Source organism: Penicillium longicatenatum (genome assembly GCF_028827895.1).
Source record: "Penicillium longicatenatum strain IBT 33135 chromosome Unknown contig_2_segment0_segment0, whole genome shotgun sequence".
In the NCBI taxonomy this organism is placed as follows: Eukaryota; Fungi; Ascomycota; class Eurotiomycetes; order Eurotiales; family Aspergillaceae; genus Penicillium; species Penicillium longicatenatum.
The window spans coordinates 3,857,216-3,882,324 of NW_026643120.1; the positions used below are offsets into that span (position 1 = coordinate 3,857,216).

The window sequence follows — 25,109 nt, forward strand, 5'->3', positions numbered from 1 at the left end:
GGGATGACACTGGTACTTAAATTGGGACCGGGGTTGGGGGGTTAGAAGTGGGATTCCAGTGGGATTCAAAAGTCCTAATTCCTATTCCTATTTCCCCGAGTGGCGGTGCCTTAGTTCTCGTCTGAGAGTGTGGCTCGAGGGAACTTTCGGAGCGGTTTGAGATCGAATGTGAGCTCATTTTTGATCTCTATCGTGCCAATGGTCGATCCCCGTTGGGGCCCGTCTGGAGGTGTTCGGGGATCGACAGTCGAACTGCTAAGAAAAGGAAGGAAGGAAAACTTCTCCAGGGTTGCTGCAAGAACCCAATTGAAAATTTCTACCTCTACTCAGTAATAAAAGGTTCCATCAGATAGACAAAAAAAAAATAAGAAGGTGAAGAAAGGAACCAGAGAATCCGGTTTGGGAGCGGATCTGCAAGGTGAACAGTCGCATCGCGGGGGAGCAATCGCTCGTCTCCACTCGGTCTAGGCCTCCACCTCCATCAAAGCACCAAAGTAGCAAAGGGCAAGGGAATTAAAAATCAATTAATGGAAAGGATTAGACGGTCTAAGCGGGAGTTATAGGAAAAGGTCTCCGGGATGAGCAAAACCCCCCATCTTCGTATTGGCGCGTGTGGCGTTATCGAACGGACTGGCCGTAAGACCGGACGTGAAATCAGATCCATGGCTCATGCCGAACGAGACTTTTCTCGGCGTCCAAACTGCGATCGCCTTGGATCCATGGATACTTCCTGCAAGCTTCGAAGGGTACGCTCGGGGCCTGACAGGTTGCCCCTCCCTTACTACTTAAACTTACTTCCTTCCCTCGATGTGATTTGGGATATCTTGCTCCTTACTATTCACAATAACTACATACACGATGTCGGATCTAGATCAGGATATCGCGCCCATTCCCCGTTCGCGGGAAGAGAACCAGGAACGGTACGTTGGTATACAGTATGTATTTGCAAATCAAATCTAATTCTCGTGCAGTGCATTCATCGCCGCCTCAAGGCGAAAGGATCGTAGTCTTGATGCCCGCTTGGAATCTGCCAACCGCGCTTCCATGCTCCACAGGAAACGTACGGGCAAGGCTTTCCACATCACCAAGGAGATTGTTGAGAAAGAAGCCATGTACGAAGAAGTCGATGAGCGTTACCAAGAAAAGCGTATTCGCATGCTGCAAGCCCAGAACATGCAGATTGAAGAGCAATTCCACCGTCATCTCTTGGCAGCTTTCGCCGCCCGAGCCAACAGCTCAGGGTCAGCAGCCTCGTCCATTGCAAGCCGTCGAGCTAGTCTTGCACCCCGAGCATCTGTCGATGGGGCTTCCTCATCCCGAAAGATGAGCCTGGACCTCACAAACCTGCGCTCGCCATTCCCGCATGCCATGGACTCCAACTCCCTCACTAGCCCAGCCATGACATCCGATGGATACGTGATGTCCCCCTCAACCACCAGCTTCGAAGGCGCTCAGTCTTACATGCCCTTCGAAAGCTCAGAAAGCAGCCCCTACTCCAACATGATGACCACCAGCGCCTCATCCGGCCCCGTGCCCGCTTATGTCACTCAGACGCCCACGCCAGCTTGGAATCAGCAAATGACACCCTCATGGGCAATGCAACAGCACGTCCCAACGCCCAATCACACCCCCACGGATGCCCACTCCGTGCATATGTGGCAGCAGCAAATGATGCAGCAAGCCCAAATGCCCACCGACGCTGCCTCAACCATGCATATGCGCCAATTCAGAGACCGGCTAGCATCTGCGCCGGAATTCCCTGTTACCCACGCTATCCCCCAACCACCAGCTTCGCACCCGCACCCCACTGCTTCCATCTCCGGACCCAGTGGGCACTCTCGGGGCCATTCCCAGCCCAGTAACCATTTCCATAACCTGCATCTCCTGACGCAGGGAACGCATCTTGCGCAGACGCCCATGGCTCCGTCGAGCAATAGTTCGCCGAAGATCGAGTCGCTGTCAGCGGAAACGCAGTCTACGGTTGATTTCTGTCCAACGCCAAACACCCCTCTCTCGCCTACAGCTGTTTCTGCTCAGCCGGTGAAGAACGAAGAGGGAGTGATGGTTTCTCATGAGGATTTGGATCCGGATTTCAACGAGTTTAGTCAGTTTGCGTTGGGATTGGATGGGAACTCGTCTCTTCAGGATCGGGAGCCATTCGGGTTCGAGGACTTCGTTACCCTGGATGAGTTTGCTACCGTCTCCTGTTGATTGCTCCTATCCCTTCTTTTCTCTTTCATTTCTTCTTGATTCCCGTGTTTATCTATTCCCTTATGTACATTGACGCGTTGGCTTGTACATTGCTTCTGTACAATACCTTTTCATTTTCATTTCTATTCCTTTCTTGTTCCATTCTATCTTCGTCATTTCATGTCTGATGATCTCAGCCCAAAATAAGGGAGGTTTTTTTCCAGTTGGGAATTTGAATTTCGACTTGCTAGTACTGGTACATTGGAATTTCAGAATCAGAAATCAAATCGAACTTCAAAATGAAACCGAATCCACTGCACAAGCCTTTCCTCGCAATCCTTGGTAGAACTACCGAACCAATCCATTATCCCAGATTAACACCTTTCTCCACCACGTACCTTATGTTAGTGTTGTATCGCGAGCGGATCCCATTCCCAATCCGGCCACATCACACCATCAATTCTTCGCTCCACTGCTCCACTGATCCCATTCTCTCCTGTCCACGGGCCGTGCCAGCTACAGCTTTGAAGCTAGATACCCCACCATGCGACTTTTGTCGCACAAGCACAAAGTAAGAATCGTCCAACCGGGTGGATTTCTCATGTAAGACGATGGATTCCCTTGGGATCCGGTGGAGCGGGCCTGTGCTACTTGAACCCTACTCTATCTTTATGTTGGCTCATCGCATGAAAATCACGCATGCAATCCGGAAAAAAATTCGTGCTTTTGTCGTACTCAGGCCTACCCTTTCATCCACATTTCCATGAACCGAAACGAAAGGGTTCCAGGAATGAAACCAAGTCAAGTTCATAGTCGTGTTCAACAAATGAACACAATTCTCGCTACACTTAGTAACAAGCCCTACAAGTTCGTGCATCGTGGGCCATCAATCGCGCTTTTCTTCTTCGGGGTATACAAGCGCTTGGCGGGCGCGGGGTTTCGTATTCTTATCTGCCTACTTCAAACTTCAAGGTCAATTTCAGTTTTCTAATACATTATGGAAGTTTGGATGCTGGTTCACGTAGCTAGATTGAGGTGGGGAATGGATGGACCCGGCTGTCCTGAAGCGATCAGTCCAAACCCCGAAAGCTAGAGCTATTTTAAATACCTTTCGAGCTTGCGATAGGTTCGTTTGGAGGTGGATGGGGCTCTTTGTCGGGTTTTAGGAGGTATGAGGTCAGGGCGTTAATGGGAGCCAGGGTTTGTTGGAGCTGCCAATCGGATTCGTGGATGGATGTGGTGATCCCGGTGCAGGGTTGATTGTAAGGATCTGCAGGGTGGGGGTTCAAGGTAGCTTACCTCCACAATACCTTTTTCTGTATAGCGTAGCTCATATATTGCCATCCGGTATACAGTGTATACTCATACATTTCATGCTTGATCCCTGAGACCTCTCTTTAATCAAGAGTATAGGAGATGTGAAGAAAAGCAGATTGCGGGGTTAAGGTTGCAGCTTCCGCACAGACCACATCCCGCATCGGGACAAGCGCCATCGCCATCCGGCCACGGTCACGTCCACCGCTTCCATGGTTCACCTTCACCTGCAGGGAATCTCCTCTTCCCCGTAAACCGGATCCCTGGATGGGTCTAGGCACTAGAGACTGGCCCCCGTGCACGCATCCGGCCGATCGATTGGACTAATCCACTTGGGGTGTCCCGATGTGCTTGCCTCGTTAGTCTCGGAGCAGATGAGAAATCCTGAAATGAAGTTCTGGGTGTGCGAGTGTTATTTGCAATTGATGTCAAATTCGAATTTTATTCCAAGGGCTGAGGATATGACGTGGCGGCTAACGATAAGCCTAGACCCGTTATTCGGAATGCAAGTATCCGCGAGCTTGTTTCTTAGGACTAATCAATGGCTTGTTCTGGAGACCTCGTGGACAAGGACCATGCATAGGTATAGGTTATTGTAGGCAAAGTCTATATACGGCAACAACTCCCCGGAGTAATCGGATTCATTCCAGAGCTGGGGAGGAGGTCTTATCGCCTCGTTTCTGATAGATAGGTCCAATCTAGGTTACTTTCGAGGACCCTCTTGGAATAATTTCCGCCCTAGTAAAGTCTCTGAGAAGTATGTATTATGCTATCGCACAGACACGGCGCTACTTGCTAGCGGCAAACTGTATCAAAATACCGACATACCCGTTTCTTTAGCACGAGGTGGGGACTTCGCGACATCAAGCCCATATCATATCGATCCATCCCTGCAGAGTTTCAGGACGATCATCCAATGAACATGGATCTGGACAGGGGATAAAGTTACATACTAATTCTCCCTGCCATTGGAACGAGCTGGGTCGACCCACTTTGCCCGGTGGCAACTTACCGGAGAGACCGGGCTGGACTGGAAATCCACTGACGACGGTGCCAAGGATTGGCATATCATTTGAGTGTCGGGGAGCGAGTATTCTCCAGATTTTGTCTATTTGTCGTATCTGTGGTTCGTGGTTGGCATTTCCGCTGCGAAAGGCCTACCCAAGTAGACAGGACATGTTCTTTATTTGCCGGCTGAATAGTTACGCTAACGACTGGTCTATTAAATATAGGGTCTAGGTTAACTGTTCATTTGGGCACTCGGCTATAGTTGAATATCCGGTAACGATAAAGAAATTGATAGCACTGTACCAAGCTTCACATCGTATAGCATCGGCTAACCCAGCTACTCAGTGAACTTGAATTGAAATCAGACCCCTCATCTCCCTAGCAACCTACGACCTCCACATGTTCCAGTGACAAAGCTAGTATCTTCAGCTACCAAAGCCCAACCAGGCACGCCGCCACCGTCAGCCCAGCAGAACCAGCAGAATCAATTCAAACCCAGCACCGCATCCGGTGACACGTTCCAGCCAAACAGGAAAGTGGGAACATGCAAAGGAAGAATAAGCTCAGACCCGGTCCAGCCAGTGCAAACTTGGGACCCGCTGCAGAAGTCTATCCAGCCTCATACGGGCCTTGTGGCAGATGACCAATTTCCCCGGGACTACATATGCAGGGGCGACTGATCGACGGTTGCGAGTCAGGATCCTGTGAACCAGGAATGAGTAGTCGGTTCTGACCGCTGGGTTGTGATTGGGCTGGTTGTTGCTTGCTAGGCCAATAGGCTATCGAAGGGAGTTGACAGATGATTTGATTTATTTGAGTTTCTAAAGTTTAGGTCTAGTGAATGATAACTACCTCGGGAATGGTTCGTGTGTCTATCTTGATAGAAGGAATTGAACCCTTGCCTATCACATATCCAGCCACGATTTGTGATTCAAAGGGTCTAGATTGTGTCAAACAGGTTTAGATCCATGTGGTGTTGCTGACACGGACTTATTACCTAGCAGTGCGATCGATGATTTACAGGCCCCACGATCTCCCGGGTGTCATCCTTCTTTTGGCATGGTTCCCGCGCATACATCGTCACAGGTTGATACTAGCACGTTATCATGTTTATGGATTCAAACGTCAATTTATCTCCGAGCCCAGACGCGAGTCAGGAGCGGGGTATCTTGACCAGTCATGTTGGCAGAGTGTGCTCGCCCGATTCAGATTGACAAGTAATCGTCGCCGTTGGAGCGGATCGTACAATCTAATCGGCTACTGCCCTGTCTTGGCCGTTGGCTGGCCAGGGCCATTCGCCTTATGGGGCAGTAAATCATGGCTCGGCTTACTTCAAAATCTGGTTCAAATTTGAGAAAGTTTGTGTATTCATTGTTATGATGATATGGTTCATGAGAATGATATATTTGCGGCATCAAGGGTTATGTCATACGGTAGACGCATGTGAAAGAACAAAATGGAGGTGCTCATTCAGGACGGCAGTTCTCCGTAAAGGCATAGTCAATAATAGACATTGCCACCTATCCCCACGGATACGAGACGGTACTTGCGCCGGCAGTTCGAGCAGCTTTGCATCCGGGAATGATAGTGTAAGAAACGTGCAATAAAGAGGGGAAAAAGAGGGGATTTAAATCTGCGTTAAGAAACCGGGGCTGCACCGACTCCAATGACTCAATTGTAATAATGATATACCCGGTGTATGCTTATTGCCGTACTGTTTACAGTCCACCGCGGCTGAAAAGCTCCCGGCCAATGTCCGGGCTTTGGCGGACGTTCATGCTTGATGTTGAACTGCTGCGTCGGCGGCGTCGGGAGTCATCCGGGTCGGCAGGGCTAAGGCCACTGGCGCGAGCGTGTAGGTTTAAGATATCAGTGAGACTGACTACACCCACCAAACGTCCAGACAGTCGTGCCCCAGGTAGTGAAGATGCCGGAATAGAGGGAGCCAATGGTGGAGTGGCTGTAGGAGAGTGAGAAAATGGAGGCTGTGGTGCTGGGAGGTGGGGAGCAGGGACGTTAGGTGGCGGGGCCACTGCCGACTGAGGCAAAGGTGAAGCTGGAGGGGATATGACCGGCAGAGAAGCTGGACCAGCTCCTAGTGGCGGTGTCGGAAGAGGCATATGGACTCCGGAGTGAGAAGGTGTTGGAGGCCCTGATGACGATGGAGATGCTGGGTCGGTTACCCAGAGCCTGTCACATATTAGTTTTGGTTCATTTTATCGCTCTCTGGCATGAATGACTTACCGATGTGATCGAGTCGCAACAATTTTTGCAACTGTATGAGCCAGAGTTGAACACGGGTTCACATGGAACACAGGGAAGGAGTCTTTGCCTTCAATCAATCCCCGAGTCGACAAAATGACCGAGATAAAATGAATGCAGGTGTTTTGAAGGAGAGGTAGCGAAGAAGAACGTGTTAAGAGCTAGATTCGTTAGCAAGATGCCTTTTCAGACCATGAATGATGCTTACCTTAACATCTGTTGTAGAGATATTGCCGATGACATTGAAATGATTATCTACCACGACAAGTGAGGAGACACCCTCGTTGTTCATGACTTGAAGAGCTTCACTGAGAGGCTTGTCCCCACTGGAAACATCCATCGTTAGTACATGATATAGACTTGTTCGCAAATGACTTACTTTATGGAAATCACGTTCTGCGAGCCAATTCGCAATTCACGCAGAGCCTGGGGATAAAGCTGTTCAATAACGGGGAAGCTGCGACCGTTTTCCCAGAGGAATTTTACGAGTCTAAATTGACTGAAAATGCCAACCACCTCGTTATCATCGGACTTCTTGGTAATTACCACGCGATGAACACCACCACCAAAGGTCTCGACGGCTGTCAACACATTCGCTGAAGCTGGCAGCGTGACCAGTGGCTCTTTCTCCACTCCTAGGCGCTTTACATCCCTTATCGGGATCTTCTGGCCTTCACGAGCTTTCCTGGCAATCTCATCATACGATGCGCGGTGCTCCTCTGGTGGGAATGACAATCCAGCAGCCAGGAGCAGGTATGTATTCAGATCCGAATAGTCAAAGGTAGCGACTGCAGATTTGTCTTCTGGAGTTTCTCGAATTAATAACACGGCGGCGCCAGAGTCAATCAACAGCTGAGAAAGAGATATGTTAGCTTCCATTATTCCTCGGTAAACAGCAAAGACACTTGCTATTCCTCACATTTGTAGCCTCTTCAATGCCTGTATCCATCTCAACGAATCGCAGATCATCTGGGCTGATAAGCTCCTCAATGGAGATCTCTCGCCAGTCACGATCAACAAAGGCCGGGTCGGCATTTCTTGGTGGCGGGGGGTTATCAATGAGACTCTGAAGGGCAGACTGGTTCAAAGAAGGCTGGCGGCGAGTGCGAGGAGAGCCTGGCGGCCCCCGCAGGGTCTCGCTCAAGCTCTGGCGGTGTTGGTGATTGGCAGGAGGCATGTGCGCCACGCGGAGGGAATTGCGGTTGGAGGAACGTGAATCGGTGCTGGTTCGAGGAGAAGTGAAGTTTGAGCCATTGTTGGAATTGACAGAAGCATTGAGGGAGGTATCTGAACCTTCCCGGTGAATCTGCTGGTCGGCCATGACAATTTGGGGGCAAACAATGTAGGTGAAGTCGTAGAGGCAAGAAGCGGTGATGGCGCGGGGTTGACATGCGTAAGCCAATCACGGGGCGCAGGTTACTGACATCATTTGATTATGTCATAACTTTGTGGGGAGGGAGCAAGTATATCCACCAACACGAATGCATCCAAGTGCGCTCAGTTGAGCATGAATTTTCTCTCCAAAGGTTTGATTTAATTGATATTGCTTGTAAAAATTTCATTTAGTCTTCAAATTTTCAGGAGTAGAATCATCATGAACTGGTTGAAAAGATTTAATATTTCATTGTTGATTATACAGCCCTAATGCCATTAGCTACGAGAATAGCTGGAGACTCTGGCATTCAGATTGTTAAAATTCAATCTGCCTTTCGATATCATCTGAGCAAGCTATTTATTTCGTAGTTAAGCCCCGACATCGTTGCTATAATTAAGAATGGGGCGGATGTGGATCTAGGATCGTTGACCTTACGCAGCAATCTCTACTGGCGTCCGTTAGCGCCTACAGTACAGTAAGATGATCACATCCCAAATAGAGGGAATTACACCATCTTATTAGCTCACTGCTTCCGCGCACACTTAACCTGTAGTAAATTTTATTCATTCCATTCCTGCTTTCTTTTCATCATCATGACACAAGGACAAAATCCAGGTCTGGGCCGAAGAAGGCCTATGGTTTTGTGCTACTTACCACTCTGTGGAAAGTCTTTCTGAGGAGCGCAGGAGTATTTCCATAAGTCACATAACGAATGAACTGTATTTATCCAATTTCTGAAAACGGTTCTACTCTAGACGGTAGACCTATAGCACGTGATAATTTATTTATGAAATACCAGAAGACTCCCATCGTCTCTAATAATACTGGTTCTGAGAAGGATCAGGACACCTTGACCCGCAAGCTCATTAGGACAGTTCAGCTTCTATACATTCCCAAAAATCGGCCAGCAATCTAGGCCTGAAATTGAGCGTTCTTCTTGGGAGCGTCGGTGTTTTGGGGGGGGAGGAGGAACGTCGGTGCTCTGGGGAGGAGGGGGAACATCGGTGCCCTTGGGAAGAGGAGCACCGGTGCTCTGAGGAGGAGGGGGAAGATCGCTAGACTGAGCAGGAGGAGCATCTCCACGCTTGTTGTTGTCATTCTGACCTTCCTTAGGAGGGGGCACATCGGTGCCCTTGGGAGGAGGGGGGACGCCGGTGCTCTGAGGCGGAGGAGGGACATCTGTGCTCAGAGGAGGGGGAGCATCCCCGCGCTTGTTGTTGTCGCTCTGTCCATTCTTAGGGGGAGGAACATCAGTGCCCTTAGGCGGAGGAGGAATGTCGGTGCTTTGAGGAGGCGGCGGGATATCGCTGGATTGAGGAAGAGGAGCATCTCCACGCTTATCGTTGTCATTCTCCTGCTTCTGAGGAGGGAAAGGGGGAATTCCGGTTCCAGTGGGTGGCGGTAGCTGCTCAGAGACCTCAGTAGGACCTGATTCAGATCGTTAGCTTTGGCTCAAAAGGTCGGCGTTGAAGGTTAAACATACGCTCAGCTGGAGGAGCACCAGCAACCAGGCCGGCGGCCATCAGCGTACCGATAACAGCGGAAATCTTCATTATGACGATATAGAGATTGTTGTAGAACGATTGTTTGTTTGAAAGCTTGTTCTGTTGATGATACAAACAAATGGATGGCATTCATCGAGCTCTTTATACCTTTCCAGCCGCCCTAAAGGATCTTCATCTCATCAGGTCATTACAAGATGTACAGTGGTGTGGCTCGTCCAGCCCGCCGCCGTTGTCGTCAGCCAGTGACCCATTGGGACACCAGAAGGGTCATCACTGGAGACAAAAATGTAGTCGAGATGTGATGGGGCCACAGGAGGTTCTCCACGATGCGTTTTAATTGTCCCGATCTACATCATTCAACCTTGAGGGTAGTACTGTAGATACGCATATATAGACAGGATAAAGTCTGTTGGGTGGGCCCTTTCTATCTGGGCTGCCGCCGCTTTTACGAGAGCGCTGGGGTTCAGGATCACTAAGTGGACTTGAGCACGGGTTCAGACCTCGCTCAGTCCCGTCATGTCTTCAGTGACTAACACTCAGTACACTACTCAGTGGTTGAAAAGCGGGAAGGGGAAGCCAAGAGAAGGTTGCCAGACATCATCCGGTGCATATGCAGATGATGACATTCTCAAAGCTGGGGCGGACTAGCGCTTGGCGCCTGGAGCCCTAAGTGGAGCCTGGATGATGCATACAGTACATGTGCCGGGTCCAGGCTTACGAGTCTTGTTTACTAAAGTGGGGTATGAATGAGGCAATCATAATGATCGACAAGCTAATCCGGTACTTGATACTTACATAGTGGTTCCCGGCATATCGATTCAATGTCTACATTGGTTTGGGTTTTGACGCACACGCGGCCCTGTCGATCATCCAGCCTACGCCCCACTCCTAGGCAACTGCAAGGCTTCGCGCCTGTGATATAGTAAATCCTCGTGCAGATGAAGTACATCCGTAATAGCATACTTCAGCTATGACAGATAGAATACTAGTATTTAGGAAGTAAGCAACCAGAAATCGAATTTATGCACAGTCCACCAGCTAGTTGCCTACGGAAGGATGGACATTCAGCAGCGGAAATAGTGATGGCGTATCTACACGCAAAGATGGCCGTGGGGGTCTCTGCTGCACCTCAATGTGGGCAATCACGGCCCTGTAGGGTGTACAGTATGTATGTATCAAAGGGGAACAAACCATGGTCCTCGGCTCTTCTCAAGGGCAGACCATGGCATCTGGTTCTCTCGCATAAAGATCGTCAGAATAAGTAAAGCTAATAGGCTGTATCTACCTTGAGGACCTTACCGAGCCATGAACCGTGCAAATGGCGAAATGCCTCATATGTAGCGTTTCCACCTGTGAAACACAGCTCTAGCCCTACTCCCGTGCATGTCTTGTTTCATTCTGAATGCCGTGCTTGCAGCTCACCATTATCCATTATATGATATCACGAATAATCTCACGCGTGCTATGGTTCTGTATATTAATTGGTCTAAGCGTATTGTGTATAGAGTCTTCTTAACAGGTGTTGGTTCACCCATTTCCTCAGCCCGGAATTGCACGGCATTGAAGGATGGTTTGTCTGTGTCCGGCCAATACCTAAGGTAATATTTTTTTTTCTCAATCCATGATTGAGATCATCTTTTGCCACCGTCCGAGCAGGAATTTCTCTCCTCATATCAAGATTTACGTAATTGTACATTTAGCCCTGTAATACGTAAAGAACATTCTCCTCTAAAAGGCAATCCTTTACACCCGGTCACGCCATAATTCAAGGTCACAAGTAGAAGTAGATCAACGGAAACATTGCCTATTGATTTGGCATGGCCATTCACACAGTTTATACGTCATTCCATGCCCCAGTTTGAGGATTCACGGATTCAGAACACGCGGCTCATCTCCTGTTTATCATGATCACATTTAAATCCCATGTACAGATCATAGCTGATGTCCACCAAATATCAAATTAGACCAATGTATGAGAATGTGAATGGCAATCTAGAAACTGGCCCAGGTCCTTTCACAATTCTCAGGTGATCTTCCTTGGTAAGCAGTCGGGTTAAAACCCATGTTGAGCTATAGGAAATCATATTTGAACTCAGGTTACCAACCTCACAATGAATTAAATTATGTAGTGAGTAATGCGAAGAATACAAGGGGAAGGTTTACAATTGAAAAAGTCATTTTAGGGGGTCAAGATAAAGAAAGAGAGATCTCGGGAAGGAGACATTTGAATTGACACGACCCGGAGTTAATACGGCGCTCTCAGCTCGACCAATCCATAAATAAAATGTATGTGCAATGGTCGGTCCAGCCGAGCCTAGACTACCAACTATACGCATCTAAATATACAGTCAGTATGTCTTGAAATTTATTGATAACCGAGCTATCTACGCTATATCTGCCAGAGTCATTCATATGGAGTTTATAGGCCATCAGGCGACCAGGGGAAGGCTATCCCTGACCACCTGATGAACTTTTCGCCCTTTTTTACTAAAAGTTCCCGGTAATTCTCACTTTTTGAGAAGTCGCATCTACTTGATGACCTTGAATAATAGTGGGAATAACTGGGAATTAGATAAGGAGATAGTGGTAAGAGCCTAAAATTACTTAGGAAGTTATAGGAATTCCTAGTATGTCCTAGACTATAGAAATACTAAGATTTTATAGACTAGTCCTTCCTAGGAATTACTAGGAAAGGACTAAAATTATCTTATTATTCTAGCTTTATCTAGACATTCCTAGGAAGGGAGTATAAAAAGCTTTCTTAGAAATTACTGAGAAATCCCAGTAATATAAAATTAGATTTAGATTAAGGAGAAAAAGATTTCTTAAATAGACTAGGAAAAGCCTAAAATTCTTAGTTTCTCCCTCCAATTTCTATTAAATCTAGTCTATCTACTATTCACTATTTCTACAATCTAGACTCTACTAGGAATTCCCATAACTTCCTTAGGAATTCTAGGCCCTTAACACTACCTCCTTATCTAATTCCCAGTTATTCCCACTATTATTCTAAGGACATCAGGTAGATGCGACTTCTCAAAAAGCGAAAATTACCGGGAATTTCTAGTGAAAAAGGGCGAAAAGTTCATCAGGTAGTCAGGGGAAAGACTTTAGATCAGACACGCCTTATCTAATCTCTATATGATATTTAATATGACATGTAATTCCCTTAAACGACGTAGAATTACCGGGAATTACTGAGGATTCCAATTTAAAGGTCATCGGGTGGTCAGGGATAGCCTTCCCCTGGTCGCCTGGTGGCCTACATTCCTATTCAGATGCTCAGGCAAGCTACTCGTGGCTACGTTTCTGTTCTGAATAAATGGTCAATGAAATATCATACCACATCCCCATCATGCAAACGTTGAGATATCCAGCAAACTTCAAGTTGTATTACTGCTAATGAATTTACATGAACTGATCCAGCAATCCTGCTAAATCCTGTCCTCGATCCTTCATAACTCGTTTCCGTGGCCCTGTTCCTTCAATTTTTTCTGACAATCTCTTCTTTGCGCCTGTCCGCTCACAAGCGCCCCTCACGAGGACAAAAAGCTGTGTCGGATTTTCCACAAACGACAAGTCATACCTCCGCGAGATGTCGAGATCCATTACCGGGGTGTCCAGACTCAACGAGTACGGCGTGAGTGGTTCCATGCCTACGAAATACTGATAATCCACAGAGCCACCACCTTTGTACATTTCCCGGATGGCTTCTGCCTGCTTGGCTTTCTCGGGCCCTTCTTTTTCCACGATCCAATCCTGGCGCCGCACAATCCATCCATCAACCTCAATCGCGTCCTGCCCCTTGAGTCGTGGGATTCGGTTGAGTTTCTTCGTAAAGAGATCGCACTTGCTTATGACGATGTGTTGTAATTGTGGAAGCTTTCTCAGCAATGTCAGCACATGAGGAGTCAGCTGGTTCTGCCCCTCCATCCTCAGATATCGCATATGCTGGAATGATCCATGGGTTTCAGCCATTTCAAGCCAGCCCCGGACCACTCCATCTTGAATGCCATTGGTATTAGTCATTGTTCTGTGACCAGTCCAGGCCGGGTTCTCAACCTCATAGGTTGGGTTAATTTGGAGGGCCACCAGGTTCTTGACGTTAGCGATTGCGACAAAATCGGCGACTTCGGCGAGATTGGATGGGAAAGAGAGGACTCCACGCCAGATGCAGTCCTCGCTGTTCATTATGTCAAAGTAGTGCCTCCGCAGTGGCTGCTTGCAGGTCACAGTTTCCATATGGTAGCAGGGGTGTAGTCTTCTGAATTCTGGGTACGCTCTTGTCATGATTTTCCACATGTGCAGAGTTTGTTTCATACTTTAGTAAGGTTAGCGCTGAAAGCTGAAATTAAAGATAAGATATTAAAAGACGCATTAAAAGAAGATAAGTTGGACATACCACTTGCCCAGGTTATCCCATAGATAAGCCGCGATCAGCCAGGGGACGTGCTCAAACATCTCGGCTTTGAGCGCGGATTGGTCGCTCAACACGCGCTTCATGGCGGCATGTTTGAGAGACGGAGCACCCCGTTCCTGGGTTGTTTCCCAGTCTACCGGCAAGAATGGCGATTCATGATTCCAGTGCGGGCCACGTGAAAAGTCAGTCTGGGAAAACAACGAAGAATGCCCCACTGAACGCATGTTGGTTCTTTATCATGAGTCACTCTGTTCCTCAGTTAGTGGGTGGATAATGAAAGTAGAGGCGAGCAATAAATTGGTGATGGTGCGTGGACTGAGTGGTAGGTGCGTGAAGTAAGGATAAGAGAAAGAGAAAGACTTACTGAATCCCTGGAGTACGTGGGAAGTTATGAACGCGCATTCAGCGATCTTGGGCCTCAACTTTCTGGTTCTCAGATATAGGAACAAATCAATGACTGATAGATACAATCTGTTATAGACGCGATGTGACGCGAAAGATGATTTCCCGATCGGGAAGGCGCAAGGCTGTCACGTGTATACCCATGAACTAGGGATGAACAATATTTTCTTTACACCGGGCGACTGACCTAGCTCTACCCATCTGTACAGGTGGGGTCACGGCGTATACATATCCTTCATAAAAAAATAAGCAGATGTGGCGCACGAGGGCTGCGAGCTCAGTACTTATCCAAGTGAACAGATTGCCATGGGAGTGACAATCATAAGTTAAAGAGAAAGACATAAACTTACCAGAGGAGGGGACTCATATAGTCAAGAAGGCTGTATACAGGAGCTAGATAGTGCCAGTGTGCTGTGAATCAAACAGGAGGTTCGCGCCGGACCTTATTTTCAACCTTGGATATGTGGATCTGGGCGTGGATGTTGTGACATGGATGATTGGCAAGTTCACGGAGAAGGCATTGATTCGGCACATTTCAACCAAATTCAGTGCCTCAAAGCTTCCCAGTTTGAATAATTCAAAAACGAATTGAACTTATTGTGACACTCGTGTAGTTTCTAGGGTTTGATTAATCTGTATACATGTCTATCATCGCGGGATGAATTCCAAATATATAACCACGAGGCCATACGTTTGCACCCCTAGACTCACCCCTCACTACTCGACAGATACTTGCTCTATTACTGAATATGCATATTGAGACCGAATATGCCGGAGCCGAAGCAGCCTGACAGGTCTGTGGCGAAGCTCTGGGAAATGTCCAGCTCCCATATCGAGGAGCATGAACACCGGAAGACAGAATAAATAGACGGGGTTGCGTCCGACGAGCTCAGAGATTTCTTAGCCGCTAGAGAAAAAGCGTTGGCCTGAGGATTAGATGACACGCTTTGTCTTTCTCTTTGTCAATAGATAAATGTACCTGCGAGGACGGTCTCAAACTCGAATATGTATGGAAGAGCCGCCTCATAGAAATCAAAGCAGCGGCATCAATGACAGATGCGAACGAGAATAGTAGCACCCAAAAGCGAACCAAGCATCGTGCAGAGCCCACCGAGCCTTTAATGACCAATAATGCAAATCTGTACGGCCCTAGTCTCCCTCGTAAGTAACAACGACAATATTCTCTTCGTTCTCGTCAGCCAGATTATCCGTCACGGCCCCATCCTGGACATTGATACTTCGTCTCGGCCGTGACTCTTCCACACCTGAACCTAGTGTATCCCTGGTATTTATAGTAAAATGATCAATATTCAAGGCTGGAGGGAGTTTAGAACTGGAAACGCTATTTTGGCTAGTAGCGAGCTGGGCTGGTGGTCAGTGGGAAAGTTTTCCGACATTCAGCCCGTTTTCCGATATTTTAGTTTACAGTGAGGTCAGGGTGGGGATTTTCACTCCGACGTATAATTCCATATCCCATTTTGAAATAAGAACAGGTCAGAAAGATAAATCACAATTTATGGAAATTGGGTTATCCATAGCAAGTGACAACGGACACCAGAGGATGAAATTAGATACAGGGAGAATCGTTAGTACTAGAAAAGCAAAAGTCCACAGCTCAGGGCCATCACTTCTTGATTATTCTCTATGATTTTACATCACATAGAGAAGGTTCGTGTCTGCAGGATAATCAGCCAGGGGGTTCATAGGGCTTCGAAGAGTTGACAGAGGGAGGCTTACCTAAGGGGTGGCTGCAACTCAACTGTGGCTTTTGGGTATACTTATCAGCCAATTCATCACGAATGCTGTTTAGCAACTGCACATAGCTTTGCTGAGGATTCTTCCGGAGCGCGGCAATGAAAGCCCATGACATGGCACCAGTAGCCTGTCCAGCGATTTGGGCATCTTGACTGGTTTGATCATCCTTGCTGCCAGACCACATGATGACATCCGCAGGGCTAGTCTTGGTCTGCTTATTGCGCTCATACACCTCGTCACCCTTGGTGGCCTTCTTGATGAAGCCCATAGCTGTGGACATCATGCTGCCCATATCACCACGTGCGTATGCAGACACAACGCCCAGCAAGCCCTGACCAGCCTCCTTGGCCAGGTTGGGCTCCTTGAGGATACCAGAAGTGGAGTAGATGTAAGGAAGGTCCAGCGCGGAGCCGGAGTGGCAGGAATCGAAAATAGCAGTGAGACGCACACCAGGGCGCAGTGACTGCACCATGATTCGGTGCATCTCATCGTCGACAATGTGTCCAGCAACTCTGAAGTCGACAGGGTAGACCACCTCATCGGATCCGTCCTCCTCGTCACCATCAAGGTCGGGTGTTTGACCACCGTGGCCTAGATCGAAGGTATCAGTCTCAAAATCGACACTTTTCATGGACTCGAGGTGGAAACTCACCGGAGTAATGGAAGAAGAGCGAATCGTTCGGCTGTGCGTCCTTCACCAGCCAGTGCATTGCACGAAGGATGTTAGCCTTGGTAGGCTGGCTCATCGGGTTCTGCTGGTCATCGGTCAAGATAACCATGTCTTCGCGGGCATATCCGAAGTTTTGGTTCAGGTAGGTTGACATATTCTTCACATCGTTGATACATCCACGCAGCTGACCCTTTTGACCGAAATAGTTGATTCCGATTAACAATGCCTTTCTCTTCCCAGTGCAGCGCGAGTACTGAAAGCTATAACCTTGTGGAGCACCGTTTCCGAACGCAACCGCGCCAGTGGGTGGAGCGGCAGGACCTCCATGGGGATGACCGTAAGAGTTTCCTCCTATATATGAGCAGAATCGTATTAGTTTCGCTGTTCAAATAAAGTTGTGTTTGGAATGCGGCAGGAGGGGAATGGGGTATGCGAACCGACTGGGCGGGGTTGACCCTGGTACACGGCTTGGCCAGTGGGGGGCTGTGCTTGATGCTGATATCCGGAAGGAGCTCCCTGTTAAACAAACAATATCAATGTCCATGCTCCAATCGGGGTTTGTCCTAGCCAGTGACGTACATGGTATCCGGGTTGCGGGGCAGGCGAACCGTACTGTTGCTGGGGTGGCTGTGGCGAGTGACTATATCCGTAAGGGTTCTGGGGCGGGGGAGCCTGCTGGTGGTAGGACTGTCCAGGATATCCGCCGTAGGACTGTTGTTGGTGGTGGTGTTGGTTATTCATCGGACTGTCATACGGTCAAGTCAGCTTTAGCGCCTAACACGCGTGATCGGGGAGACAAAGCATACGGGTAGCCTTGCTGCGGGGGGTATTGCTGGGGTGGAGGATATCCAGGGGCACCGCCATATGGCGGATAGTAAGACATGGCTGAAGACTGAAAGATGGGGGAATGCGCGGAGATGTCAGAGAAGGAGAGGTTGGGTGGGGACGATCCGCAAAGCAAAACAGATCGGAAGTGCGGGAGATGCCAAGCCTCGTTCCAAACCACGATTCTCGGGGATTTAAATCAGATATGATGAGAAAGAACAAAGGAGAGGATATTTCAGTGGTTTTTTGATGGAAAAAATCATGCAGGAACCGGAGGGGTGAAAGTAAAAATTGTTCATACACGAAAAGTGATGGGCGCTGATGCACATGAACTGCGATCGACAAAACCTTGCCACTTACAAGTTTTACTCCCTAGTATATATAGGGCTTTATTTGTCAAAGGAGGAAAAGTAAAGAAGTCATCGAATTCAAAACCTGTTCCCTCCCACCTTATATCTGACATTCAGCCCCAGCTCGGCAGCCCCGAGACCACGTACTATCCCTGCAACTTAGACCGAGACCCCGCTATTGGAGGCAATTCTGATCCTTTATTCGTCCATATTTGAACCCTCTTTGTCAAGGTTCGGTTACACAGATCGAACTAGTTAAATAAGAAAGATCACAAATCTATCGGATCCACTTCTCCCTTAGTGGATGCAAAGAATCAATAACCCTCGCTGGTCGGCTACAAGACTCAGGGGCTGACAACCCACCAATGATAATAGACAGAAAGCAAGATAAGTGGAGAGAAGGATGTGAACTCTATCAATCTGTGCTGTGCAGTAGTTCGTGGGCAGCAAGCACGCTGATTGATCGTCATTGCCGAACGAATTCGATCCATCATACGGTTTCTACACGCAGATAATGATACACAAGCAATGCAGTGAGAATATCTTATGTACCCTATGTACTTTGGAGGAAAGTGTCTACAACCTCTTCTATTCCCTGTGTCATAGATCTTCAAGTCACGGAAAGCAGAGTCCCATATTGCTGGAACTAAGCTTGATTCATTAGAAAATACAAATTCTCCAATCTTTTTGGGTTGGTATGAACCATCATCTCGTGGCATTAACTCGTTTATCCGCGACGGGGCATTCCGCGGCCACGACCCCGAAGGGCACGCTGTGCGGCACCAGGAGGAAGACCACCTCTTGGGGCTCCAGGCTGGGCAGATTCCTCGTTCTCTGCAAATTTCCGTTAGTCAGGTACAACATGACCTCTCTCCGAGGGGGGAGGAATGACAGGTCACTTACTGATCGTCTCATCTACACTCAAAATCAGGCAAGCGGCCTCCACAGCGGCCTGAATGGCATTGACCTTGACCAGACTAGGCTCCCACACGAAAGCAAGCATGTTGTCACGAACACCCTCATTGTCAAAGTCCACACCGGCCCATGTGTTACCCTTGCGGTGCTCCACACGGAGACGGTTTAGGATGTCGGTGGCGTCGAAGCCGGCGTTATCGCAAAGCTGGCGGGGAATAACCTCCAGGGCCTTGGCGAACGCCTTGACCACCGCCTGCTGCTTGTGTGGGACGTTTCGGTCCGCGAAGCCGTGCAAGTGACCTGACAGCTCCATCTCAGTGGCACCACCACCGGCAACAATGGTGGTGTTGCGCAAAGCGCGCTTGACAATCATAATGGCATCGTGCAGACTGCGCTCGACCTCTGCAATGAACTGCTCAGCACCACCACGAAGGACCAAGGTGCAAGTCTTGGCTGCAGGGCACTCCGAGAAAAGGTTGAAGCGCTCTCCACCAATCTGGCGCTCCTCGAAAGAACCGCAGGTACCGAGGTGACGCTCCTGGATGTCAGTGCAAGTGGACTGGGTGGCGGCAGCAGTAGCCTGGCACACCCGATTCATATCGTCGGATGCGACACGACCGGCACAGAAGATGTCTCGGTCAGCGAAGTACCTACATAGTGTTAGTATATTTACCCCCCATATTTCCAAAAATCATAAACACCGAAAGACGTACTGGGTAGCAAGATCACCGATAGGCAGCTTGCTGAGCACAACCTTGGCACCAGTGTTGTAGATGGCCTCGAGCTTGTTGTAAATGATCTGCCATTCGGCATCGACAATGGCCTGGTACTCGGAGACTTGCTCCACACGGACCTCAGCGTTATCCTTCTCACTCTTCAACTCCAGCTCGACGTTCAGACACAGGATCTTGGGGTTCTTGAAAGACTTGGGCTGCTGCTCAAAACCGGCGTAGGCGAAGGTCTTCTTGAAAGCGACACCGTCGACGAAAAGGGACTCCTGAAGACCACCACCGGTAATCTTCTTAATACCGATCAACTTCTCGTTCAAATCGTCCTGGTCCAGGGTAAGCACCGCATCGACAACCACTGAAGGGGAAGAATTTCGTCAGCTATCTCAACCCCTAAATCAACATTTCCGGCCCACGGCTTACTCTTTGTGAAGAACTCCTGGTTCCGCTTGATAAGCTTGCTGTTCATGGCTGTTCCGGCTAGTCGTCGGAGGGTCTCAATCTTCTTCTCCTCGCTCTCAGCGGAATTGATCATTTCCACCGCAATCTCCTTAACCTTGTTGACCGCCATAGCGCTAGCCCTCCGCAGACCCTTGATGATAGTCTGCGAGCTGACACCCTGCTCAACGAGGTCTCGCACCTCCTTAAGAATCTCACCAGCGAGGACAACGACCGAGGTGGTTCCGTCACCGACTTCGGCATCTTGGGATCGGGCAATGTCCGTGAGGATGCGGGCGGCGGGGTGCACAATATCGAGAAGCTATATCAAAAATCTAAATCAGCATATGCGGCCTTTCTGCAATCCGCGTATTGGATGAAGAATTTGAGCTCATCGAGTCCGCACCTTCATTACGGTAGCTCCGTCATTTGTAATTGTCTGCTTGCCATTGCTGTCCACAAGCAGGAGGTCACCACCGTAAGGACCCAAAGTGCTCTTCACAGTCGCCTGCACGGCAACACATGCGTTGATGTTGGAGATAATCTGACCCTTGCCCTGAGAAGCATCGGTGCCTGTTGAGAAGAGACGAATGGTTAGCATGGATGCATCCCACTACACGGTACCTCCGACGGGGGGTAAATGATCACGAACCCTCCTTCAGCACCACAATCGTGGGTGTTTGACCGTTAAAGGCCATGATGAAAAATCGAGATAGATCGAAACCGTAACTCGATGAGAATGTAAAAGCAAGAGAAAAGGAGAGGTCACGGAAGTCGGAGGGGTTTCGCTGATCTTCGACCGCCAAAATTTCCCAGAGCTTCTGTTTCCCCCCAATTCTCCTGTTCTGCCAAGGCGGTGAACACTCCGGGGTTCGATATAAAGTCCCCCTTTTAACTCACCCCGTGGTCGCTTTAGAATGCTTCTAGCTCTTCATATCTTATTTTGCGCACTCGGAAAGACCTAGAAATCCCAAGATCTTGCACTCAATATTGATTTTCTCCGTGGACTTTTTAACCTTGACACTTGTGGATGAATATCAAAAATAGTTCATAGTACTACAATATACAAGAAGAGTACCATATCACAATCCGAGCCTAAGCAACGGTATAGGGCTCAGCGCCCTTCCCAAAGATCAAATGAGGCCTCTCAGCAGCAACCTTCAGAATGGTCTGACCAAACACAGAGTTAGCCCATGAGAACCACGGGCGAGTGTAGTCTTTAATATTAGTAACATTTATAGACTCGTGGATGAGACCAAGCAAGCTCGAGTCCCGAACGAGGTTAATACATTCCATGATCTCAGTCTCGTTGTCAGAAGTCTGAGCCTGGATGAGCAGCGACATGGGCCAGGCGTTTGTGAGACCAACTATGAGCAATGTGAGTACTTGTATCAATACAAGGGATGTATCCACGTATAAAGAACTTACTATGGGGACCACCGATGCCATGGAAAGCGGGCCCCTCCAGATAGTACGGGTTGCCGAGTTTATCGGTAATCATTTTGCGAGTATTTTGGTAGACTTCGTCAGTCTGGTCGAGGAAGCCCAGGTAAGGCAAGGACAGAAGAGAAGGAACATTGGCATCATCCATGATGGTCCGCGATCCGTAGCCATCAACCTCGAAGGCATAAACCTCCCCATACTTGCCATTGGTGACTATACCGTGCTCACGGACAGCTGCCGCCAACTTCTCGCCACGGTCTTTTAGCTCTGAGGCTAGGCTGTCATGACCACCTGCCGCCTGAAGAACCTTGGCAATACCCTGCAGCTCAACAGACATCATGGCATTCGGAGGAATAAAATATCCAAAAATACTGGCGTCGTCACTGGGCCGGAAGGCGCTGCGGATGAGACCAGTTGCACTGTTGAGTGGGTTACCAACACCCGACAATGTCAAGGTCTCGGTTCCAAGAGTAGTCAGTCGCTGGAAGGTATACTGGTTCTGAACAAACTGGTTATTCGAGTTGAAAGTAGGTTGAGACTCTGCGTCAATCACGCTGAGGACAGTCTGCAGCGCCTTGAACCAACGATCCGTCAGGAACTCAGTCGAGCCGGTGTTCTCATGGAACTCTCTACCCATCTTGAGAAAGTGAGCTAAGGAGTCAAGCTCATACTTGCACTCATAGACAAACGACTTCTCGTATGCCGGGTGTACAGTGTCGACTTGGGTATTATTCTCGGGCTTGATGCCGCTAACGGATGGTGCCTGGTACGCGTTGCAGAAGGGCGATCGGATGACGAATTCGGCCTGAGTGCGAATTGCGCCAAGAATCAAGTCATGTAGGCCCTTATCATGCGACGCAAGCTTCTGGTAATTCATGACCTGATTCGTAGAATCACGGAGCCACTCTGCATTAATGTCGCCTGTCACGATGAAGGTCTGCAGGCCAGTCCAATCCGAAGTATCGCGCTTGTCAAGATTTCGACGTGTTGCAGTTGAACTGCTGCCATTCACATGCCATCGGATGGTGGTGTCAAGCGTGTTGGGGTAGGCATTGCGGAAGAGCTGCGCAAGGTCCTTGTCCACCAGACGCGAGGTCACATCCTCAATGACCTGCTCGACAGAATCAGACGAGAATGTGCGACATGCCTCCGCGGGACGTTGGTATGGAAGATTCAAAGGGCCTCCACTATAAGGACCACTATGCGATCTGAGATCAGTGCCCTGAACTTGCACGGCTAGGATGTGGGGAACTTACTGTTGCGTCGAGGCGTAGGTAGTGTAGTCGGGACACGCGCGACGCAGTATCGAAGGGGTATCCCGCTCGGGCAATGCATTTACCTGAAAAGCAAGAAGACCAGCCGTAAGAAAGATTGAGATAGGCATGACGGGCAAATTGATCTGGTCAAACTCTTGGGGCCTGGGATTTCGGGTGACGATGAGGGGATGTCATGGGCTTTTTGTAAGGCTAAATGTCGATCCCAACCAGACCGGGATACTTGCATTCCTCCGCATGGCATGAGATCGACTCCTGGTAAATGGAAATGAGATTGGAATCGGGGAAATTCTGGGCGAGGTGACATCGGCCAAGGGCATGGTTGCACTGTCTCCACCATAAATGCGGAGAAAGTGTACAGTGATCGGCGTTTGTTTACTTTATCCTACTACCACTTCTTCCAAGGTTCCGAGCTTTTGGTGTATGACTTATATTAGTACTATCGGCTATTCGATTTCTACTTCTTTCCAAAGAATGACATGATGTTTCCTTGCCCCGGTTTAGCCCCCTTTGCTTTGGGCACATTGACAGCAGGTTTCTTCTTGGGCGCCGGCTCATCTTCGGAAAATGACTCCCATGTCGCTTCCTCCCGAGTCACTGTGTTTGAATTAGATACTAGCAGGATCAGACCATAGAATAAAAAGAAGCTTACCTAGATAGCCTTCTTCGTCCTTCAGCGTGCGCTTTTTCATCACTTGTCGCTTGCCTCGCCGGCGTCCCCCTTGCACGGTGGCCTCTTCCTTTAGCTGCGTGGGCTTGGGCGGCGGCGGTTGCTCTACAGGGGTCTGCTCTCGTTCCGGTTCCGGTTCTTCATCGGCATCCGGCATCTCTTCATCTATAGTTGTGTGAGTAAGTTGCCCGTGAGTATGCCATATGAAACAGTGACAAACCATCGGCATCATCAATTTCCATCATCTGTTTGAGCTTTTCCTCGCGCTCTCTCTTGTTCTCACGGATTGCGGCAGCCGATCTTTCAGCTTTATCGCCCGTATCAGGGAACAGCTCTTCTTGCTCATCCTCCGAAGCATCGTCCAGGACAACTGGAATTTGTGAGTCATGATTTCGCGTTGTACGAAGAATTTGTGACTTACCATCTGGAGTCTCACTAGCTGCCTGAAGAGAAGTCAAATTAATGCCCGTTAAAAACAACAACAGGGATATAAACCTACTGGCTCTACAGGTGCTGGGGCTTTCTTCGGTTTGGCCTTCGCAAAGGAGCTAAAAAGATTACTCTTCTCACGCTTAGGTACCAAGACCGCAGACTTGGTAGACGATTGAGAATTACTGACTGAGGAAGGCTGAGGCTTGGAATCTTCAGTCTCGACTTCTTCTTTGGTAATAGTTTCGCTCTGTAGGGGTCGCTTGGCGGGGATAGTTGATTCGGGTTTAACCTTCGGCGCCAGCGCACTGGCCTTGGATGCTGGTGCAGCGATAGGTGGACGAGCCCCGGTCCTTCGCTGTAATAGATGTTAGTCCCCAAGTTGCAGAATAATGGGCCGTAGTTGAGGATACCTTGACTTGGCGGTTCTGTATCATACCCCACTGCTTTCCACACTCGAGCGGGTCATCCTGCAATCCCGCAGTCGCAACCTCCCGAGCCACATCGGCCAAGACATTCAGATCTTGAAGGATTGTCGATTGAACACTGTACACATGCATTGTAGATATCGATCGGAAAGTAGCCTTCGCATCTGCGCTCAATTCGTAATTAATAATTGCCGTGGTGGTGAATTGAGTGGGATAGCTTACTTTCCAGGTCCTCCTCGCGGGCTAGTATGATGGATGTAATGCGTGAGGCATAAGGGACTGGTTCTTGATTCGGCATCGAACTCGGCATATAGGGACTGCTCTGCATAACTTCATCTTCATCGATCGCATGGCCGTTGGTCGTGGTAGGTTCTGGGTTCTGAATACCAGAGATGACGTAGGTCGCGTGGACACTCTGGGGTTTCTTTGCATTTTCGTTGCGATGGAATTCGTATAGGACTCTATGTCAAAGGATGAGTTTAAGGTCTTGCTTCGAAATTCCGGAGGTAGAACGCCATACTGTTTGGCGCGGTTGGCATGGATTTTGAGAGCGCGGCTCAAAGAGCGATACGTCACCTGAATAAAAATGAGTTAATGGTGGAAACTACCCTCCTTGAACAAAGCTCACCGTGTTTCGCTCATTGAGCACATTCTCTGCCAGGAAAATCTTAGGATCCATTGTGATTGTAGCTTGCAGACAAGCAGCTT

The 25,109-nt window shown here is 48.8% G+C and overlaps 8 protein-coding genes across 8 annotated transcripts; 1 reads left to right on the plus strand and 7 right to left on the minus strand.

The window, feature by feature from the left end:
* Positions 1-858: 858 nt before the first annotated feature.
* Positions 859-2,211, plus strand: N7484_003962 (uncharacterized protein; the record flags this gene model as incomplete). The annotated part of the gene is made up of 2 exons (XM_057114382.1): positions 859-920; positions 972-2,211. 2 exons carry the CDS (start codon positions 859-861, stop codon positions 2,209-2,211), a joined length of 1,302 nt encoding a protein of 433 aa, XP_056974522.1.
* A 4,019-nt stretch (positions 2,212-6,230) lies between these two features.
* Positions 6,231-8,095, minus strand: N7484_003963 (CBS domain-containing protein; the record flags this gene model as incomplete). The annotated part of the gene is made up of 5 exons (XM_057114383.1): positions 6,231-6,702; positions 6,757-6,935; positions 6,983-7,100; positions 7,154-7,626; positions 7,694-8,095. The coding sequence occupies 5 exons, from the start codon at positions 8,093-8,095 to the stop codon at positions 6,231-6,233; spliced, it is 1,644 nt and encodes a 547-aa protein (XP_056974523.1).
* Positions 8,096-9,032: 937 nt separating this feature from the next.
* On the minus strand, positions 9,033-9,702 carry N7484_003964 (uncharacterized protein; the record flags this gene model as incomplete). Its single annotated transcript, XM_057114384.1, has 2 exons — positions 9,033-9,577; positions 9,633-9,702. The coding sequence occupies 2 exons, from the start codon at positions 9,700-9,702 to the stop codon at positions 9,033-9,035; spliced, it is 615 nt and encodes a 204-aa protein (XP_056974524.1).
* Positions 9,703-13,062: 3,360 nt separating this feature from the next.
* On the minus strand, positions 13,063-14,157 carry N7484_003965 (uncharacterized protein; the record flags this gene model as incomplete). Its single annotated transcript, XM_057114385.1, has 2 exons — positions 13,063-13,975; positions 14,057-14,157. 2 exons carry the CDS (start codon positions 14,155-14,157, stop codon positions 13,063-13,065), a joined length of 1,014 nt encoding a protein of 337 aa, XP_056974525.1.
* A 1,969-nt stretch (positions 14,158-16,126) lies between these two features.
* N7484_003966 (caspase family protein) lies at positions 16,127-17,784 on the minus strand (the record flags this gene model as incomplete). Its single annotated transcript, XM_057114386.1, has 6 exons — positions 16,127-16,152; positions 16,214-16,822; positions 16,884-17,252; positions 17,339-17,417; positions 17,481-17,646; positions 17,708-17,784. 6 exons carry the CDS (start codon positions 17,782-17,784, stop codon positions 16,127-16,129), a joined length of 1,326 nt encoding a protein of 441 aa, XP_056974526.1.
* Positions 17,785-18,803: 1,019 nt separating this feature from the next.
* N7484_003967 (chaperonin-containing T-complex subunit CCT7) lies at positions 18,804-20,855 on the minus strand (the record flags this gene model as incomplete). Its single annotated transcript, XM_057114387.1, has 6 exons — positions 18,804-18,910; positions 18,980-19,641; positions 19,705-20,077; positions 20,143-20,479; positions 20,564-20,730; positions 20,810-20,855. The coding sequence occupies 6 exons, from the start codon at positions 20,853-20,855 to the stop codon at positions 18,804-18,806; spliced, it is 1,692 nt and encodes a 563-aa protein (XP_056974527.1).
* A 397-nt stretch (positions 20,856-21,252) lies between these two features.
* Positions 21,253-22,984, minus strand: N7484_003968 (glycoside hydrolase family 125 protein; the record flags this gene model as incomplete). The annotated part of the gene is made up of 3 exons (XM_057114388.1): positions 21,253-21,524; positions 21,586-22,799; positions 22,857-22,984. The coding sequence occupies 3 exons, from the start codon at positions 22,982-22,984 to the stop codon at positions 21,253-21,255; spliced, it is 1,614 nt and encodes a 537-aa protein (XP_056974528.1).
* A 347-nt stretch (positions 22,985-23,331) lies between these two features.
* N7484_003969 (uncharacterized protein) lies at positions 23,332-25,080 on the minus strand (the record flags this gene model as incomplete). Its single annotated transcript, XM_057114389.1, has 9 exons — positions 23,332-23,471; positions 23,527-23,709; positions 23,765-23,914; positions 23,966-23,987; positions 24,044-24,331; positions 24,387-24,565; positions 24,624-24,862; positions 24,922-24,977; positions 25,030-25,080. 9 exons carry the CDS (start codon positions 25,078-25,080, stop codon positions 23,332-23,334), a joined length of 1,308 nt encoding a protein of 435 aa, XP_056974529.1.
* Positions 25,081-25,109: the final 29 nt, after the last annotated feature.